Here is a 22987-nt window from a genome sequence, read left to right as displayed (position 1 = left end):
TTTTAAAATCCATGCATGAATGACAAAGATATGGACCGGACACGCCCATCAATGCACTATCTTGAAAAATGACCTTTAACATCTAAGTGTGACCTTGACCTTTGAGCTACGGACCTCGGTCTTGCGCGCGACACGTCGTCTTACTGTGGTACACATTCATGCCAAGTTATTTGAAAATCCATCCATCGATGACAAAGATATGGACCGGACACGCCCATCAATGCACTATCCTTTAATGTCTAAGTGTGACCTTGATCTTTGAGCTACGGACCTGGGTCTTGCGCGTGACACATCGTCTTACTGTGGTACACATTCATGCCAAGTTATTTGAAAATCCATCCATCGATGACAAAGATATGGACCGGACACACCCATCAATGCACTATCCTTTAATGTCTAAGTGTGACCTTGACCTTTGAGCTACGGACCTGGGTCTTGCGCGCGACACGTCATCTTACTGTGGTACACATTCATGCCAAGTTATTTGAAAATCCATCCATCGATGACAAAGATATGGACCGGACACGAAAATTGTGGACAGACTGACAGACCGACTGACTGACAGACGGTTCAAAAACTATATGCCTCCCTTCGGGGGCATAAAAACTGAGATAAGGGCACTTCTAGCCTAGAGTACCACCAAAATGAACCCTACAAAAATATCTGGGCAGAAATGTATACCTGGCACCATCTAAAAGGCAAGTCTTAAGGTTTCATTCAGTGCAAAAATAATGGTTGTTAAATGGATCATTCTTATACGACAGTATAAATACAATCAGAAAGAGAAGACCACTTTTCAGCTCCTCAAAGAATGGTCTATATATGAGTCGTGCCATGAGAAAACCAACATAGTGGGTTTGCGACCAGCATGGATCCAGACCAGCCTGCACATCCGCGCAGTCTGGTCAGGATCCATGCTGTTCGCTTTCAAAGCCTATTGCAATTAGAGAAACCGTTAGCGAACAGCATGGATCCTGACCAGACTGCGTGGATGCGCAGGCTGGTCTGGATCCATGCTGGTTGCAAACCCACTATGTTGGTTTTCTCATGGCGTGGGTCAATTATACAAGTGTGACTGTTACTCTCTGAATATCTGTATCAAAGCTGACAAATATAACACTTTTATAATAGTGCCTTGCATCATTCAATGAAGTGTTTTCTCAATTAAACAACTTGATCAAAAATGATAAAGGAGATCAGAGAGAATTTGCCAATTAAAACTCAACACTTTTTATGATTTCTCCAGCCACAATTATTATCAAGCTAACTTTCACTGCATTAAAATTATGATGAATTACGCCGCAAACATGTTATCCCATGTTTTAACTGGTGTTTTAATGATAACAGAAGTGACGAGAAAGTTATTCCTGGAAATTATGAGAAGATAGCATATTTCATTTCATGACTGAAGTAACCAGATCATCAATTTCTAACAAGAAGTACAGTAAAACCCCTATTAAGTGACAATCCCCAAGACAAGACTTAAAGTTTGATTAAGAGGGTTTTAAGGTTGAGAGGGGTTTTCACCTTAAGAATAAATGCTAGACAGCACAAAACTTTTATTATATGACCTGAATCCCTTCATGGATTGTTGAGTTACAGACCGGACAGAAAAAAGGCCCTGTTGACCTCTAGCCTCCAAGTGTGACTGAGCTAAGGGTCTGGGGTTTGTGCATGACAAGTCATCTCATCATGGGGAACACTTGAGGCAAGTAATATCAAAATCCCTTGATGAATGACAAAGTTATGGACCGGACACGAATTCAGACGGACAGACAGAATGACAGAATGATGGACAAACGGAAAAGCGCAATCCTATAGTCCCCAAAACTGATTTTCAACCAATAGGGGATTAATAACAATCCTGTATGGTTTGATGACTCTGGGTCAAATACTTTTTGAGGTACGCAAGACACAAATTTGAGCGGACGGACAAATTCTGACTCAGTGAAGGGCCACAGCCCTGGTCTGGCAGACTGAAACAGTAAACAATTGGTAAGGTAGCCTGCTCACAGATGTTCAATTAGAGAAGTGAGGGATTCCTCAGATCCTGCAGCATCCTTCTTTCAGACAGTAAACTATCAGCAAGAGTAGGCTATTCACAGATTGATAATTGTAGTGCAGGAAACTGCTTCTACAGCCTTCACAAAGACAGTAAACAAGAGCTGTCACAGGAGACAGCGTGCTCGACTATTTCGATGCTGGATAGTGAAACTGGGCACATCTGAGGAAACTAGAGCTGTCACTGGAGTGTTTAATGACTCCGATTGTGGATGAAGATATTGCACAATAGCCTGAGTCTATGTCAAAAATATCAACTTAAAGTAATAAGAGAGGTAAAGATAAAATGTATCAAAACACTATATAAGTATATCCTAAGCAAAAAGGGGCATAATTCATTAAATATTGGTGCCAGAGTTGTGCAGCTTGTGTCATATAGTGTGGGTGATGATGTTGAACAACTATTTTAAGTTTGAATCAAATCCATTCAGTAATAACAGAGACAGAGTGAAAAAGTGCATCAAAACTTTAACCTAAAATTCTAAGTAAAAAGGGGGAAGAATTAATAAAAACTTGCTGCCAGAGTTATGCACCTTGCGTCATATGGTGTGGGTGATGATGTTGAACAACTATTTTAAGTTTGAATCAAATCCATTCAGTAATAACAGAGACAGAGTGAAAGTGCATCAAAACTTTAACCTAAAATTCTAAGTAAAAAGGGGAAATAATTCATACAAAATTGGTCCCAGAGTTATGCACCTTGCATCATATGATAAGGGTAATGATGTTGAACAACTGTTTAAGTTTGAATCAGATCCATTCAGTAATAACAGAGATAGAGTGAAAGTGCATAAAACTTTAACCTGAAATTCTAAGTAAAAAGGGGAATAATTCAAGAAAAATTGTGCCAGAGTTATGCATCTTGTGTTATATGATGTGGGTGATGATGCTGAACAACTATTTTAAGTTTGAATCAAATCCATTCAGTAATATTGAGGTAGAGTGAAAGTGCACCAAAACTTTAACCTGAAATTCTAAGTAAAAAGGGGGAATAATTCATTAAAAAATAGTGCCAGAGTTGTGCATCTTGTGTCATATGATGTGGGTGATGATGCTGAACAACTATTTTAAGTTTGAATCAAATCCATTCAGTAATAACAGAGGTAGGGTGAAAGTGCACCAAAACTTTAACCTGAAATTCTAAGCAAAAAGGGGGAATAATTCATGAAAAAATGGTGCCAGAGGTATGCTACTTGTGTCATATGATGTGGGTGATGATGTTGAACAACTATTTTAAGTTTGAATCAAATCCATTCAGTAATAACAGAGATAGAGTAAAAGTGCATCAAAACTTTAACCTGAAAATCTAACTGAAAAGGGGGGATAATTCATGAAATATTGGTGCCAGAGTTATGGTCCTTATGTCAGATGATGTGGGTGATGATGAGGAATAAGTATTTCAAGTTTGAATCAAATCCATCAAGTAATTACAGAGATATTTTGAAAAAAGAGAAAGTGCACCAAAACTTTAACCAAGGTGGGGACGCGGAAAGACGCCGACGCCAGGGCGAGTAGGATAGCTCTCCTTATACTTCGTATAGTCGAGCTAACAATAAGGAAAGATAGCCTGCTCACTGACATCTATTTTTTAGAGTATTGAGACAAGTCTGCTCCTAGTTTTTTAGTTTAAACATATTTTATTTCAGAAATTCATGAAACATTTACATTTAGTTAAGAAAGGACAGAAAGCTATATGAGCCGTGCCATGAGAAAACCAACATAGTGGCTTTGTGACCAGCATGGATCCAGACCAGCCTGCGCATCCGTGCAGTCTGGTCAGGATCCATGCTGTTCACTTTCAATGTCTATTGTAATTAGAGAAATCGTTAGCGAACAGCATGGATCCTGACCAGACTGCGCGGATGCGCAGGCTGGTCTGGATCCATGCTGGTCACAAAGCCACTATGTTGGTTTTCTCATGGTGCGGCTCATATAACAGCTTACGGTTGTCCTTTCCTTGCTCTGCTCCTGGAGAAGCCTTCCTACAGACAGTAAACATCCAGCAAAAAATAGCCTGCTTACACTTCTCTAATACAAGGAGCAAGGGAAGCCTGATCCTACAACAAGGTTCTCCCAGATAATACACAATCAACATTGGTAATCAGCTCTTGTAAGTTTAACAAGAGATCTAACCAAACTGGACTGTACAATACATGTGTATAGCAAGTGGTGTCCAATGAAGTGTACAAGTGATGCCCATATATGTGGCCGGGAGACCTGACGAATCAAAGTAGCCCAGCCTCAAGACCACAAACATCTCATAATTACAGTGCAGCCTCTGTTCAACAACACAGGGAAGACAACACAGTAGGGAAGACAACATTGCAAGGAAGTCATCACAGAAACATTTAAATGTGTTTGTTGTATAGATACAATAACTTTAGAAAGTACAGTCAAACCTGTCTGCAAAGACCACCCTTGAAAAAAGAAAAAAAAGTGGTCTTTCTTGACAGGACTGGTGGTCCTTCAACACAGGTAAATTATCACTATATCAGGTTAAACAGGGAGAAAAAACAGTGTCCTATATCTACAGGTTTGATAGTAGTGACCTTTATTCAGAGGTGGTCTTCACTATATCAGGTTTAACAGGGAGAAAAAACAGTGTCCTATATCTACAGGTATGATAGTAGTGACCTTTATTCAGAGGTGGTCTTTAACACAAATTTGACTGTACTCCCTCTAGCAATTCATGCGGTCCTTAGCTGTTTTCTTTATATTCTGCTATGATTATATCGCTCCAAACCCTGGACAGTTTAAGCATTTCCCTCCTCCCTCTGGTGACCTTGACCCCTTATAACTTCAAGCAATCAATGTGTTATGTACTTATTCTGCAGAAGTGCCATGAACTGAGGCTACACTGTACTAGAATAAACATCTATCACACATATCTTACCTTGAAAAGGATTCACAAACTGTTTATTGAAGAAATACGTCCTTGAGCATGTAACAGGACCCCTGGGAGACACAGCTCTGCAAACCTGATAACAAGATAATTTGTGCACAATCATCACACATGGGCAGATGATGATTCTGCACAGGAAACTGCATATTTCATCATGACAATACTAAATATTTGATAAGTGAAGGATGAGCCAGCTGTTTTGATACTTAGAAACATTTCTGTCAGATAGGTATGTCATATACCAAACAAAACAACCATCTGTAATTTCAATTTCTATTTACAATACAATGCATAAGATAAGAGAATTTTCTAGGAAGTGTTTTCCAATAAATTATTGAAATATTTATCAAAATATATCTGCAAATTTTCTAGTGAAATATATCAAATATACTTTTCAAAAGGATAAAATTAAGTTAAAAACATTGAAAAGGAATAGTGAAACAAAAGCTTGTTTGCTCTATTTAATATCAAAATATCTTTCACTTGTTAATACCAGATCTTACATTTTCACTCACTGCTTATAATGCCGCTAATGAAAAAATACATCTGGTGTTCATTCAGTGAAAGATAAAGGCTCGAGGGAGAATGTGTAAATGAGCCGTGCCATGGGAAAACCAACATAGTGGGTATGCGACCAGCATGGATCCAGACCAGCCTGCGCATCCGCGCAGTCTGGTCAGGATCCATGCTGTTCGCTAACAGTTTCTCCAATTCCAATAGGCTTTAAAAGCGAACAGCATGGAGCCTGACCAGACTGCGCGGATGTGCAGGCTGGTCTGGATCCATGCTGGTCGCACACCCACTATGTTGGTTTTCTCATGGCACGGCTCAAATTGTTTCACATCAAGATAAGATACAGATTCTATATTCATTCAAAACAAATAAATTTTCTATTATTTCATGCTTATCTAAAATAAACACTGAAATATGAATTTCGCAATAAATCTAATCTCGGCATAAAAACGGACACATATGAACGAAAATGACATCAGACATGTTGTGACATTAATTAGGTGAGCATGACATAAAGTTACAACTCATTTTATTATTTGCAGCAAAATATTATAAAATTCTCATTATATAAAGTTATTTGAATTAAGATAAATACTAACTAGAAATACATTCTGCATGCCCACGGGCAGAATGTCGAGCCCGCCAGCACCTTTGGTCTCTAAGTGTGACCTTGACCTTAGATCTAGGGACCTGGTTCTTCCGTACGGCACTCCATCTCATAATGGTTAACATTCATGCCAAGTAACATCAAAATCCCACCATGCATGAAGAAGAAATGCTCCGGACAAACTTCAATTTGACATTTGACCTTCAACTGTGACCTTGACCTTTGAGATAAGAACATGGGCTTTGCGCATGACACTCCTTCTCATTGAGGTAAACACTCATGCCAAATATAAACAAGATTGGTCCACGCATGTCAAAGTTATGGTCCAGACAAAATCAGACGGATGCATGCATGGACGCACATACATTGACCCGCCAAAAGTGACGACTATATCAAGCTCACCGCAAGCAGGCTCAACAACAAGAGCTGTCTGTTGACAGCATGCTTGACTATTCAAAGAATTGATATAAGTTTGGGGTCAAAATATGAGCAAGAGATTTTCAGAAACAAGAGGACCATGATGGTCCTGAATCGCTCACCTGTCCCCACATGGCCCAGCTTAAACCGAGTATGATGTCGTTTTTTTCTATTATTTGACACTGTGACCTAGTTTTTGAGCTCATGTGACCCAGTGTTGAATCTAACCTAGATACCATCAAGATAAAAATTCTACCCAATTTTCATGAAGATCCAATGAAAAATATGGCCTCTAGAGAGGTCACAAGATTTTTTATTATTTGACCTACTGACCTAGTTATTGATGGCACGTGACCCAGTTTCGAAATTGACCTAGACATCATCAAGGTGAACATTCTGACCAATTTTCATGAAGATCCATTCATAGGTATATCCTCTAGAAGAGGTCACAAGGTTTTTCTATTTTTAGACCTACTGACCTAGTTTTTGACTGCAGTTAACCCAGTTTCAAACCTGACCTAGATATCATCAAGATGAACATTCAGACCAATTTTCATATAGATCCCATTAAAAATATGGCCACTAGAGAGGTCACAAGGCTTTTTGTTATTTGACCTACTGAACTAGTAATAAAAAATATGTGACCAGTTTCGAACAAGACCTAGATATTATCAAGATGAACATTCTGACTTACTTTCATAAAGATCCATTGAAAAGTATGGCCTCTAGAGAGGTCACAAGGTTTTTCTATTTTTAGACCTACTGACCTAGTTTTTGACCGCAGCTGAACCAGTTTCGAACTTAACCTAGATATCATCAAGATAAAAATTCTGACCAATTTTCATGAAGATCCAATGAAAAATATGGCCTCTAGAGAGGTCACAAGGTTTTTTTGTTATCTGACCTACTGACCTAGTTATTGACGGCATGTGACCCAGTTTCGAACTTGACCTAGATATCATCAAGGTGAATATTCTGACCAATTTTCATGAAGATCCATTCATAAGTATGGCCTCTAGAGAGGTCACAAGGTTTTTTCTATTTTTAGACCTACTGACCTAGTTTTTGACCGCAGTTGACCCAGTTTCGAACTCGACCTAGATATCATCAAGATGAACATTCTGACCAACTTTCATACAGATCCCATGAAAAATATGGCCTCTAGAGAGGTCACAAGGTTTTTTCATTATTTGACCTACTGACCTAGTTTTTGATGGCACGTGACCCAGTTTCAAACTTGACCTAGATATCATCAAGGTGAACATTCTGACTAATTTTCATGAAGATCCATTGAAAAGTATGGCCTCTAGAGAGGTCACAAGGTTTTTCTATTTTTAGACCTACTGACCTAGTTTTTGATCGCAGTTGATCCAGTTTCGAACCTGACCTAGATATCATCAAGATAAACATTCTGACCAACTTTCATTAAGATCCCATGAAATCTGTCCAGCATGATAAGGGTTAATCTTTCATTTCATAAAAACCATAACACATCAAATTTTCTGAGATAATTCACAATTTTGCATAAAATACACAAAACCAAATTGCCAAATCAATAAATTACCACAAATTCATGCGAGTGCTAATCAATGCATAAACTGGTGCCTCACATAAATGACGGCAGTTTGTCTGTTATAAATCAAATTACGTACCATAAAATTAGCTTCATGAGTACCAATCAATGTTGATTTTAAATCTCCGCTGGGCATACTCAAAGCCTTCTGGACTCCATCTAACATCTGTTTTGTGGAATTTTTACCAAACAGGAGGTATGGCAAACTGTCTGCTTTAGAAGGTCCGTCTCCATTTCCAGTGTTGCTGGCTCGACCATGAACATAGAAGCTCTTTAGGGGCTGTAAAAACAAAATTACTTGAATTAATGACAAAACAATTTACTTAATAAAAAGATTTAAATTTATGTTCTGGACACTAAAATTTTGATTTGACCACTGAACTAAGTTTGTGAACTTCACTTTTCACCCACTGACCTTGGGGGGCAAGTGATTCAACGTCGGTGACCTTAACCGCGTAGCTAACAAGGCCCTCAATGGTGTGCCTTAGCAGGTCCATTTTAGTAACTAGTATTGTTGGCTTTATCATGACAATGTAAGCTTCTTAGGACTGAAAGGACAAATAATTTAGACTTAATCAATTTAACACACTTTTCTGGACATTGTCCAACATCTGCTTTTCTCCAAATGAGATGTATGGCAAACTGTTGTCAGTTTAAGCGCATGTCTCTTCTGCTAGAAGGTCTGGCAATGTATACAGCAGCTTTCCAGGGGATAATGAGACAGGAAAGCTTGCCTTAATTGAGTTAGTAACACAAAACACAAGTATCAATGCCTTTCAAGACTATGAAGCAAATTTTACCACGACAAATGGGAACAAAACGAGTAGTAATGATCAGAGACATCTGTCTGTTCATGACGCAAGTATTAAAACTGTGTTAGAAATGTTACAGATTACAAACAATCAGAAAACAATGTGTAACATTTTCACACATAAAACTGATTTTGATAATTTCATCCACAAAAAGAAGACACCTTCCAAAAAAAGGTATGAACTTTAAAGTTCAATAGTATGAAATACTGTAAATAAGGTAGTTTTTGCGATAGTTATATTTTTACCTATATTCACAAAGTGAAATAGGAATTCAAAAGACTCTTAAACATTAAGCAGCAATGTCTCTAAAAGAGTATCTAACTATTGTAACAGGCTGAAAAAAATGTAACAGGCTGAAAATACTTCAGCCCTGACCAGGAATCGAACCCGGGACCTCTCACACCTAAGGCGGACACTCTACCACGTCGCTATTAAAGCCAGCTCAATAGCAAAAAAGTATAAGTGCACCCTTATACTCTACCCTACTACATACACCCCCTCAATTTTAGAATTCGTCCTCGAATTCCAGGAGTTTGAACCTCTGTGGGATGTTCTAAGGTGTCCATTCATATCTACTTGTGAGTTATTTACGTTGGGCGCCAAATGTAACAAACTGAAAATACTTCAGGCCTGACCGGGAATCGAACCCGGGACCTCTCATACCTAAGGCGGACACTCTACCACGTCGCTATAAAAGCTAGCTCAATAGCAAGGAAGTATAAATGCACCCTTATATACTCTACTCTACTACACTATGAAGACCAATTTTTCCATAATGTGAATATTTCAGTTGCCTGTCAAATTGCAAAATAAAAGTTACACTGAAATTATCTAACCTATAGTAGCTATTTAGAAATACTACAGAATCAGATTTTTTGTGAGGTATTTGTTTTTTGCTATACAGTGGAACTTTTTCTCTTGAACTTTGATAATTCGAACAATAACCTTTGTTCGACCTCGAAATGGGTCCCGGAAAAATACCTGTAAAAATTACATTGTCTTATTATTGGAAACTGAATGGTCCACATATGCATATATAAAAACAAAATTGTACACATTAAAACATTAATCCAATTTTTAATTTCTGAAAACTATATTTGTATATTCAAACAAGATAATTACAATATGATGTCTGATGCCCACTATTTATTCAAACTGAAGCATATTATAGGAAAATTGGTCTGCTGTGTATCTGACATCATAAATGATTTCATAATGAAAGACTGAAGATTATTCAAGAAATGATATGTACTAAAATACAATCATCCTTTGCACTCTGATGTTTATTTGGAAATAAAGTCTTACTTATTCTGAACTTGTTAATATATTACACCATGCTTTTGAAAAACATGTAAAGGCCCGAGCCTTTGTGTCAAATTGTTAACTACACTACTGTATAATGACACCCCATGTCAAAGAGTTGATACAGTGGTCCGCTGGTAACATGCTGGACTGTAAAACCAGGGTTCCTGAGAATGAGCACCCACTTCTCTAAATACAAGGCAGTCTGAACGACAGCTAAATCCCCCGCCACTGCTATGGATAGTGAAAGGGTAAACCTTTGATTTTAGCTGTGACCTTGACCTTGAACTGACATGGCTGACTCATGAATTCTGCACAACGTCTTGAGGAGGTGATCATTTGACCCAAGTTTCATGAAAATCCTTTAAGGGGTTTAGGAGACACAGAGCTGAAACCTTTGCCCTTCAGTTGTGACCTTGACCTTGAGTTGACATGGCTGACTCATGAGTTCTTGATGAGGTGATCATTTGACCCAAGTTTGATGAAAATCTTTCAAGGGGTTTAGGAGATACAGAGTGGACACCAAATGGAAGGCTCAAACCTTCTACCCTTAGTTGTGACCTTGACCTTGAGCTGGCATGGTTGATTCATAATTTCTGCACATCATTTTGATGAGGTAATCATTTGGCCCAAGTTTTATAAAATTCCTTCAAGGGGTTTAGGAGATATAGAGCGGACACGAAATGGAAGGCTCAAACCTTTGACCTTCAGTTGTGACCTTGACCTTGAGCCGACATGGCTGACTCATAAGTTCTGCACATCGCCTTGATGAGGTGATCGTTTGACCCAAGTTTGATGAAAATCCTTCAAGGGGTTTAGGAGATACAGAGCGGACACAAAATGGAAGGCTCAAACCTTTGACCCTAAGTTGTGACCTTGACCTTGAGCCGACATGACTGACTCATGGGTTCTGCACATCGTCTTGATAAGGTGATCATTTGACCCAAGTTTTATAAAATTCCTTCGAGGGGTTTAAGAGATATAGAGCGGACACAAAATGGAAGGCTCAAACCTTTGACCCTGAGTTTTGACCTTGACCTTGAGCTGGCATGGCTGACTCATGGGTTCTGCACATCGTCTTGATGAGGTGATCATTTGACCCAAGTTTTATAAAATTCCTTCAAGGGGTTTAGGAGATATAGAGCGGACACAAAATGGCAGGCTCAAACCTTTGACCTTGAGTTGTGACCTTGACCTTGAACCGACAAGGCTGACTCATGGGTTCTGCACATCGTCTTGATGAGGTGATCATTTGACCCAAGTTTGATGAAAATCCTTCAAGGGGTTTAGGAGATATGATGCGGACACGAAAGTGTTACGGACGGAAGGACAGACGGAAGGACGGAAGGACGGACGCAGACCATTCCTATAATCCCTCCGCCACGGCGGGGGATTAAAAATCAATTTCGGGTAAGAATTGCATGGCTGGGTGCTTTACAACTGACATGCTTAAGAACCTGAGAAGCTTAGAAAATTTGCCTTTGTCAACTGTATATGTATCTTCCAACAAAAATTAACCCATATGGGTAACCCATCAGTGACTATAAATAAACTTAGGTACTGCTACTGACTATAAACACATGATGACACATAATTATGTCAGCATCAAGAAGTTGCCTAACAGTTTTATTCCAAACAACAGCTGAGCCCCAAACTATCAATATTGCTGTAGTACCGTACAATCATTTAATTTCATTGCCTTAAAATTTTGTGGTTTTTCAAAAACATCTTTGCTTTGGGACATGGATTTGTGCAATTCAAATCGAAAGATAAAATAATTGAGGAGTTTCCTCCACTGTAATTTATATTCATGGACTGATGCAACCACAGAATCCAAAAAAAAATAGTCCCCCACAAGTTTTAATGATTTCTAGGTTGGAGTTCTATAGTTATATGATTTTAGTACCACTGTCTGAGGATACTTCAATTCAGTTGTATTGTAACTGCAGGTTAAACACTTAGAAACAAGGAACTTTAGCTTTAGAATGTTGCTGAATATTAGTAATAGTATATCTTTAGATTCAACTTTAATTAAAATGTAGTAAAGAACTACTAAGATATTACCAACTCTCAGTAATTCCTGGCAATGAATTTGCATATTTAGAATTCTGAAGATAAAAGAAATGTTGTGTTTGTCAGGATTAATTTTCAGTGATTAAAGGAACCACAAACAAGTCTGTCACCCAGAAATATTAATGATTTTACATTAACATTACCTCAAAACATTTCTTTTCCGTCAATGCACCATGGTTTGAACCAGATCTGAAATATAAGTATAAAATATATCAGCAATATAACCCTTAATAGCTAAATATCCAATAGTAAGTATAGGTATACCTTGGCCATACAAATGTAAGTACAAACTTTGAAGTGCAAATTACTTTGACTGGACAAATGTAAGTAAAGGTATACCTTCAATGGACTGATGTAACTGCAGGTTTGAAAAACTTCAGAGAGATCCACAGAAGTGTGCTACAGACCAAATTTAGTTAAGATACATTTAGTGACTCATGAAAAGAAATTGTATAAAGCTTTTTTTCTATTTTTCATAGAATCATTTTAAAAACTTCAAAGAGATCCATAAAAGGATGCTAGAGACCAAGTTTGGTGAAGATCAACAGCAGAAGTTTTTCAAATGTTTTTTTTATTTCTACCTCCTAGACCCTATTAAAGGGGTCAACAATATGAACAAACTTGAGACAGGTCCATGCTTGATGCTACAGACCAAATTTGGTGTACTTTTGAAAAGTTCTTTCAGAGGAAAAGATGTTTAAGTAAAAATGCTAAAGCTGGACATAGGACAATGGATGCCAGATTACACACACATACTAACAGTTCACTCTAAGCAAAGTTCAGGTGAGCTAAAATGAGAACATCCAAATAAATAAGAAAACAGTAAGTAAAGAAAAGATAGGCAATTTTAAAGTATCAAATCACAGATACCAGGTACTTACAGTGAAACATCTACTGTAGACAGCATTGTCTGCCATTGTCTTTCTAACTTAGACACTTGCTGCAAAAATATCGATAATATTCTGTTTAAACAAGAAACTATAATAGAGTTACTAACATCCCCTACCTAGGGACAGTTTTCACAAAACATACTGCCTGCCAACACAACAAGTAAGAGGCCAACATATCAAAAATATCCATAAATCATTACTATATATCATATAATTCATGAAAAGGTATGAAGTTACTAATGTCTGGAAATTTGTTACTGGTGAACGCTTTCAAAAGTTCATATCTGTTTGTATTAAGATTTAATGTGATTCTGACAAAAAATGTGTTTCTCACATAAAAAAAGTTATTTATTTCGAAGAAAATAGATGTTGTCTCCAGCTCAAACATACCATTAACCCTTACCCTGCTAAATTTCTATAATGAACTTGTCCATCTTTCAATTTGCACAGTATTATTAATTGTTAAAAGGGGTGCATACCAAAAACATACTGACTGAATGGCGAACAGTGCAGATCTTGATCAGACTGCACAGATGTGCAGGCTGATCATGATCTGAACTGGTCGCAAAAGCAGAATCAATTGTGGCCAGCATGATAAGGGTTAACATGAGGTTTTACTGTAGACTGAAATATATTCCCAACAGTTCTATTTCCATTATTACTCACAAAATGAGTTACATATAAGATCCAAACTGTCATGAAAAGGGGGTAAATTGCCAAAAACTCTATATTCTTCACAATGTGAACATAGCTGACGTTTATCAAATGATAAAATAAATGTGAAGCATTTAGACTGAGGTTCTCCTTTAAATTCTTCATATTTCCATTACAATATAAAACTACTAATGAAATAATCAAGAGTGCAAAACCAGAAATCATGCCTTTTTTTCAAAAAATACTTCATGTAAGCTGATTATAATATTATCATAAATTGCAATAAAAATACATGCAATTTTCACACACAGTATATGCAAAATTACTGTAAAATTACAATCAAATGCTAAGTTTATGTAAAAGTAGCCAAGAATCTGTTGTATTTTCTAATTTTAGAACTGATAAGACAGTGATCGGGTGGGCAGATGCCGAATGTCCATATTTCCTGTAAACAGTGATGTTTTTCTAACGGCTTATTGACCAATGGAAAGGTTATAAATCAAGCAATTTGTTAATTTAATACTTTTAATTATTATTTCGAAATAAAATGGATTAATTATGAACGCTTAACTTACAGTGTTTTTCTAAAAGTTTTGAACATCCCTACGCCACTATTAAAATTATATGTTATTCATTTAAAATAGATATCTGGACAGGAAAATATGAAAGTTGTAAGTATTTCAAAATTTTTTAACTTCTGATCCCATAAACAAACGATGTAAAAACATTGTTTTGCCCACTACCAGATAAACAGATGTTAATGCGTGAACTCAGAGCGATCTTTCCTATATTTTGTATTTCATGTTTATACACAGACAAAACACATGATGCTAACTTCTACAAAGTTTCATGACTACAGACAGGTAAGGACCAGATGCAGGGTTCATCTTTGCCAACAACTATTTTTCATTCTTCAGAGGGAGATGGCAGTCTTCCAGAAGGAGATTTTCAAGGCAGAGCAAAACACTGAAGACTTGAAAATGTCTTTTTGCCTTTGCAATATGGATTTGTTAATATACTGAATACATTTCTCCTTAACAAGTCTTTTTGTTTATTAAAATATTTGCTGTATCTTTATGTTTAACCCTTAGCATGCTAGATAAATTGTCGTCTGCTGGAAATGTCGTCTGCTAAAATTGTTTGTTTGTTTGTTTGTTTGTTTTGGGTTTAACGCCGTTTTTCAACAGTATTTCAGTCATGTAACGGCGGGCAGTTAACCTAACCAGTTTTCCCGGATTCTGTACCAGTACAAACCTGTTCTCCCCAAGTAACTGCCAACTTCCCCAAATGAATCAGAGGTGGAGGATTAATGATTTCAGACACAATGTCGTTTATCAAATAGTCACGGAGAACATACGCCCTGCCCGAGGATCGAACTCACGACCCTGCGATCCGTAGACCAACGCTTTACCTACTGAGCTAAGCGGGCGGGCTTGCTAAAATTGTAAAGTTCATTCAATTTGCTCCAAAATCGGAAGAAATATTGTCAGAGTAGCAAACAGCTTGGAACCTGATCAGACGCCAATTTAATCGGCATCTGATCTGGTTCCAAGCTGTTTGCAAAGGCTGTTAAATTCGCCTGCAGCAGGCTAAGGGTTAAAGAAGTCATTTCACCCCAGAAATATGTGACAAAGTACATGTTGAAGTTTACAATATTGTACAGACATAAATGACAACACTGCATTCTCCAGTCCCATAGTTTTATATCAATTACACTGGTACCCTTTGTCATTCAGTTTGTTCATTGTACAGATGAAAATGTTGCAAATATCTCCAGTAAGCAGGTGAATAGGCTGAATATTCTGTTAAATACTGTTTGAATTGTCTGAATTCTTTATTCCAGATTCCTTCCTAAATAGCTTTTAATTCTGAAATTGGAGTTTAAGACAGAGCATTTTCAAATCAGGCTTTAGAAATCTTGATCATGAGTCAAGTTTTTATCTCAGGGTAAAAATGATACACATCTGAAATCTGAATTGACCTTTTAGGGCTTAACTAGTAAGTATCGTAAAATGCAAATATCATTTTTAAACTTTTGTTTGCAGCATCAATAATTTCTTTGATGAAATACCTCAACAACCATGTTCTCTAGAGCAACTGGGTCCATGTAATTGTAGAGTTTGTGAACTTGTTCACTGACATCTGTCACCTCATGCTGCATTGTGAAAAATCCACCACTGAAATCATACACCCAAAACATCAAATTTACACTCAATGCAAAATCTTCTTCCCGAGTATTTGGTCTTAAGTCCATACCAATTCATTTGCTTGTTTGATGTAGTTTAATACTGCTTTTCAATAAGTATTTTAGTTATGTAATAGTACTAGTGTGCCTGGACTTTGAACCAGTACCAACTTGTTCTCTCCATAAACAAGAGCACCGCCTTGCGGGTGCTGACGCTCATCTGATTTTTTTTGTATAATAGAAATATTGTCCTACCCATGATTTTCTAAGTCTAAAAAGGGCCATCATTCTTGCAAAAAGCAGGATAGAGTTATGTTTCTTGATGTATAGTGTCAGCTTATGATGGTGAAAAACTGTTGCAAGTTTTAAAGCAATAGCTTTGATAGTTTATGAGAAAAGTTGACTTAAACATAATACTCAACCAAGAAAATGATTTTCTAAGTCCAAAAGGGGCAATAATTATTGCAAAAAGCAGGATGGAGTTATGTTGCTTGCTGTACAGGGTCAGCTTATGATGGTGAAAAACTGTTGCAAGTTTTAAAGCAATAGCTTTGATAGTTTAGGAGAAAAGCTGACCTAAACATAAAACTTAACCAAGAAAACTGATTTTCTAAGTCCAAAAGGGGCAATAATTCTTGCAAAAAGCAGGATGGAGTTATGTTTCTTGATGTACAGGGTCTGCTTATGATGGTGAACAAGTATTCCAAGTTTCAAAGCAATAGCTTTGATAGTTTAGGAGAAAAGTTGAACTAAACATAAAACTTAACCAAGAAATCTGATATTTTCTAAGTCCAAAAGGGCCCATAAATCTTGCAAAAAGCATGATGGAGTTATATTTCTTGATATACAGGGTCAGCTTATGATGGTGAACAAGTATGCCAAGTTTCAAAGCAATAGCTTTGCTAGTTTAGGAGAAAAGTTGACCTAAACATAAAACTTAACCAGGCAATGCCGACGCCGACGCCGACAACCGCTCAAGTGATGACAATAACTCATCATTTTTTTTCAAAAAATCAGATGAGCTAAAAACTGGCAACTTCTCCACATGCATCAGAGCTGGAGAGTCTTCTGTCAAATCTTCAAAGAGAATATACAATACATCTGATGACAGATCATGCAACTTTCAGACTCATAGCTTTGTGCTCTGCCTATTCCGCCAACTTCAAATGTATTTTGAAGAATTGGTATGTAATGGAAAGTTATTAAGTCAGTAGTATGTACATACTCCAAGATGTATAATCTAATTTTCAACAAATAACTTGTACTTAAGAAAAAAGATTTATGGAATTAAGCTTCAGCATAACTGTCTTTACACAAACAAACAAAATATAGATACCATATTTCAAAATTAAAGCTAAATGTCTCCAACTGTTCTTGAAATCTTTTTCAAATATTTTTTTACTATGCTTACAGTGTAAAATAAGGACTAAATTACCTTCCAACTCCCTCAACACCATATATCTGTATTATGGGCCATTTTTCTATCAACATAATGTCAAACTTGTGTAGGTTTGCTGTAAAACAAAACAAACATGCAGAATTATTACGCATGCAATACTGTAAAATCATTTAATTTCGTGGGCATGAAATTTCGTGGTTTTGGTCAAAACCACAATTTCGTGGGGATATGAATTCATGGATTTCAACTTTTGAACATAAAATGAATGGGAACTTTACTTGTTCGTTGGGATTAAATTTCGTGGATTGACTCAACCACGAAAATTGGTCCCCCACGAATACTAATGATTTCACAGTATTGTAACTGTTTGTAAAACAGGCATGCTCCCCTATACGATGGCCTGTCAGTATTAATTGGGTGTGAACTTTTCAGTTCCCTGTTTTCAAGTAATGACCTTGACCTTTAACCTAATGATTCCAAAAACAATAGGAGTCATCTGCTGATCATAGACAATCATGCTATGAGGACTGATGGTTGTAAGTCCAACCATTCTCCAGCTTTTGATTGGCATCTATTCTAATTCGGTGGTTACAGTGACCTTCATCTTTGACCTACTAACCCTAAAACATTAGCAGTCATTCACTACAAACAGGTAATTATAAAGAACCAGTTTTTAGTCTACAGATCATTTGATTCTTGAAGGTAGTAGGTCCAAGCATTTTCCAGCTATTTATCAGAAACATGGATTTAGTGTCATTTACTGTGACATTGACCTTTGATCTAATGCTACACAAACTGTTTTCCAGATATTCATTGGAAACAGACTACCTATGGACTGGCTGACCAAGAGAAGCAAAACAACATACCCTCTATTCTTTGAAGGGGAAGAGGGGTGGGGGGCATAAAAATCTTATTCCTAAAACCTACTTAACAAGCAACAGAATTGTAATATTTTATCACATTTCATTTAAGAAAAATTTTATAGCAGAACCGTGTTTTAACACTATTTATATACAATGGGCAGTTATACATCCAGCTTAATAATTACATAAGGGCATAGCACAAGTAAAATTATTGCGTACAACATATAACCGCCGGAGTGTATAAACAGTGTTCAAACACTGTTTTGTTTTAAATTATTTTGATTCTAATGTCTTTTATTGCAAAATTTAGATCAAATAGAACAGAACTGTTTCTCTGCGCATGTTTGGCACCAAATGGTAGGTCATCACTCTCCTTTGTTTATACACACCTGGACCGGAAATGGTAATACGTCGGAATAGTTCCATTAGGGCACAAATGATGTTAATTATTCTGCACAGCGAATAACCAACTCAGTGTGTGTGTAAATTAATCAAGACAGTTGTGCTATGTGACATCTCGTTTTAAACATGTTTTCAAGTAAAATATTTTTTTATCAAATTTGAAAGCGCTATTTCTCAATGCATACATGGGGCTAAATATCATGCTGACCTGATATCAACATAATACCGTTGTGATGATTTAAGCATTGCTAGTCATAAAAGAATGTCATTTCCTGGAAATAAGATACATATGAATATCATGAGGTTAATGATATGGATGAAACCAATGTTTCATGCATTAGCTTACATGAGCCATACTATGGAAAGAAATGTATGAGTTCCCCTAAACAGAAAACAACTTTCAAATGTGAGGAGTGTAGTAACAGTCTCATACCTGAGTTACTGTAAGATAATGAAGTAACAGTCTCATATCTGAGTTACTGTAAGGTAATGAAGTAACAGTCTCATACCTGAGTTACTGTAAGGTAATGAAGTAACAGTCTCATACCTATGTTACTGTAAGCAATGAAGTAACAGTCTCATACCTATGTTACTGTGAGGTAATGAAGAAACAGTCTCATACCTGAGTTACTGTAAGATAATGAAGTAACAGTCTCATACCTGAGTTACTGTAAGATAATGAAGTAACAGTCTCATACCTGAGTTACTGTGAGGTAATGAAGTAACAGTCTCATACCTATGTTACTGTGAGGTAATGAAGTAATAGTCTCATACCTGAGTTACTGTAAGGTAATGAAGTAACAGTCTCATACCTATGTTACTGTAAGGTAATGAAGTAACAGTCTCACACTTGAGATACTGTAAGGTAATGAAGTAACAGTCTCATACCTATGTTACTGTAAGCAATGAAGCAACAGTCTCATACCTATGTTACTGTAAGCAATGAAGTAAAAGTCACATACCTGAGTTACTGTAAGCAATGAAGTAACAGTCACATACCTGAGTTACTGTAAGCAATGAAGTAACAGTCACATACCTATGTTACTGTGAGGTAATGAAGTAACAGTCTCATACCTGAGTTACTGTGAGGTAATGAAGTAACAGTCTCATACCTGAGTTACTGTAAGGTAATGAAGTAACAGTCTCATACCTATGTTACTGTGAGGTAATGAAGTAACATTCTCATACCTAAGTTACTGTGAGGTAATGAAGTAACAGTCTCATACCTGAGTTAATGTAAGATAATGAAGTAACAGTCTCATACCTGAGTTACTGTGAGGTAATGAAGTAACAGTCTCATACCTGAGTTACTGTAAGGTAATGAAGTAACAGTCTCATACCTATGTTACTGTAAGGTAATGAAGTAACAGTCTCACACTTGAGATACTGTAAGGTAATGAAGTAACAGTCTCATACCTATGTTACTGTAAGCAATGAAGTAACAGTCTCATACCTATGTTACTGTAAGCAATGAAGTAAAAGTCACATACCTGAGTTACTGTAAGCAATGAAGTAACAGTCACATACCTGAGTTACTGTAAGCAATGAAGTAACAGTCTCATACCTATGTTACTGTGAGGTAATGAAGTAACAGTCTCATACCTGAGTTACTGTGAGGTAATGAAGTAACAGTCTCATACCTATGTTACTGTGAGGTAATGAAGTAACAGTCTCATACCTAAGTTACTTTGAGGTAATGAAGTAACATTCTCATACCTAAGTTACTGTGAGGTAATGAAGTAACAGTCTCATACCTATGTTACTGTAAGCAATGAAGTAACAGTCTCATACCTATGTTACTGTAAGCAATGAAGTAACAGTCTCATACCTATGTTACTGTAAGCAATGAAGTAACAGTCACATACCTGAGTTACTGTAAGCAATGAAGTAACAGTCACATACCTGAGTTACTGTAAGCAATGAAGTAACAGTCTCATACCTATGTTACTGTGAGGTAATGAAGTAACAGTCTCATACCTGAGTTACTGTGAGGTAAAGAAGTAACAGTCTCATACCTATGTTACTGTGAGGTAATGAAGTAACAGTCTCATACCTAAGTTACTTTCAGGTAATGAAGTAACAGTCTCATACCTAAGTTACTGTGAGGTAATGAAGTAACATTCTCATGCCTAAGTTACTGTGAGGTAATGAAGTAACAGTCTCATGCCTATGTTACTGTGAGGTAATGAAGTAACAGTCTCATACCTATGTTACTGTAAGCAATGAAGTAACAGTCTCATACCTATGTTACTGTAAGCAATGAAGTAAAAGTCACATACCTGAGTTACTGTAAGCAATGAAGTAACAGTCACATACCTGAGTTACTGTAAGCAATGAAGTAACAGTCAAATACCTGAGTAACTGTAAACAATGAAGTAACAGTCACATACCTGAGTTACTGTAAGGCAATGAAGTAACAGTCACATACCTGAGTTACTGTAAGCAATGAAGTAAAAGTCACATACCTGAGTTACTGTAAGCAATGAAGTAACCGTCTTATACCTGAGTTACTGTAAGCAATGACGTAAAAGTCACATACCTGAGTTACTGTAAGGAGTGAAGTAACAGTCACAGGTATGAGTTACTGTAAGCAATGAAGTTACAGTCACATACCTGAGTTACTGTAAGCAATGAAGTAACAGTCACACACCTGAGTTACTGTAAGCAATGGAGCAAAAGTCACATACCTGAGTTACTGTAAGGTAATGAATTAAAAGTCACGTAAGGTAACAAATTAAAAGTCACATACCTGAGTTACTGTAAGGTAATGAATTAAATGTCACATACCCAAGTTACTCTAAGGTAATGAATTAATAGTCACATACCTGAGTTACTGTAAGGTAATGAATTAAAAGTCACATACCTGAGTTACTGTAAGGTATTGAATTAAAAGTCACATACCTGAGTTACTGTAAGGTAATGAATTAAAAGTCACATACCTAAGTTACTGATAAGAATGAAGCAATTCATACATTCGTTGATGTAAGAAAGGAAGTTATACATACCTGAGTTACTGTAAGGAATGCCTATCTTGTTACAGTTCTTCACAATCGAGGCAAAACTTGTAACCTTGAAATCCTCTGCTTTCTCCTCATCTTCATACTATGAAATTATACAAGTTTATAAACATTTAATCATGCTGAATTCTAAATGTCGAAAATTTCAGCTTCAAAGACAAGAAGACATATTACTTTATAAACCCAAATTATACACTTGGGAATTAGTCTTTGTTACTTTTTTCAGCATCTACCAATACCATTCTGTTGCTTGTATTTTTTTCAATTAATTGTTTATTTCAATAAATTTATAGTGAAACAATGCAAAACAAGTTATGAACAAGAGGGCCATGATGGCCACCAGAGTTGATCGGGCCTACTGACCTAGTTTTTGACCCCTCATGACCCAGTTTCAAACTTGAACTAGAGATCATCAAGACAAACATTCTGACAGTTTCATGAAGATAGGATCATAAATCTGGCCTCAAGAGTGTTAACAAGCTTTTCATGTGATTTGATTATGTGACCTAGTTTTTAATTCCATATGACCCAGATTCAAACTTGACCTAGGGATCATCAAGATAAACATTCTGACCAAGTTTCATGAAGATAGTGCCATAAATGTGGCCTCTAGAATGTTAACAAGCTTTTCCTTTGATCTGAGCGGGTGACCTAGTTTTTGACCCCACATGACCAAGTTTCAATCTTGGCATAAGAATCATTAAGATAAACATTCTGACCAAGTTTCATGAAGATAGGGTCATAAATGTGGCCTCAAGAGTGTTAACAAGCTTTTCCTTTAAACTGGCCTAGTGACCTAGTTTTTGACCCCATATGAGCCAGTTTTGAACTTGGCCTAGAGATCATTAAGATAAACATTCTGACCAAGTTTCATGAAGATATGGTCATAAATCTGGCTTCTAGACTGTTTACAAATTTTTCCTTTGATTTTATCAGGTGACCTAGTTTTTGACCGCAAATGATCAAGATATGAACTTGACGTAAAGGTCATCAAGACAAACATTCTGACCAAGTCTCATGATGATAGGATCATAAATGTGACCTGTAGAATGTTAACAGGCTTTTCCTTTGATTTGATTGAATGACCTAGTTTTTGACCCCATATGACCCAGATCTAAACCTGACCTAGAGGTCATCAATTCTCATGAGTTTCAAACTTAAAATGTGGTTTCTAGTGAGTTAACAAGATTTTCCTTTGATCTGGCCTAGTGACCTAGTTTTTGACCCCACATGACCCAGTTTTGAATTTGGCCTAGAGATCATTAAGACAAACATTCTGACCAAGTTTCATGAAGATAGGGTAATAAATCTGGCCTC

The 22987-nt window shown here is 36.8% G+C and overlaps 1 protein-coding gene across 2 annotated transcripts in view; it reads right to left on the bottom strand.

The window, feature by feature from the left end:
• The window catches only part of LOC123547333 (dynein axonemal assembly factor 9-like), a 160456-nt gene that overhangs the window by 124456 nt on the left and 13013 nt on the right, over positions 1-22987 (bottom strand). For both annotated transcript variants that reach the window (XM_045334350.2, XM_053551632.1), the window contains exons 6-12: positions 21659-21755; positions 17425-17503; positions 15876-15981; positions 13142-13200; positions 12404-12449; positions 8153-8353; positions 4955-5039 (exon numbers count right to left, since the gene is read on the bottom strand). In XM_045334350.2, coding sequence (XP_045190285.2) covers positions 4955-5039; positions 8153-8353; positions 12404-12449; positions 13142-13200; positions 15876-15981; positions 17425-17503; positions 21659-21755 — 673 coding nt within the window. The remainder of the gene's footprint in view (positions 1-4954; positions 5040-8152; positions 8354-12403; positions 12450-13141; positions 13201-15875; positions 15982-17424; positions 17504-21658; positions 21756-22987) is intronic.

This window comes from Mercenaria mercenaria, chromosome 9 (assembly GCF_021730395.1).
Source record: "Mercenaria mercenaria strain notata chromosome 9, MADL_Memer_1, whole genome shotgun sequence".
In the NCBI taxonomy this organism is placed as follows: domain Eukaryota; kingdom Metazoa; phylum Mollusca; class Bivalvia; order Venerida; family Veneridae; genus Mercenaria; species Mercenaria mercenaria.
This window is presented reverse-complemented; position numbering and strand designations above follow the sequence as displayed.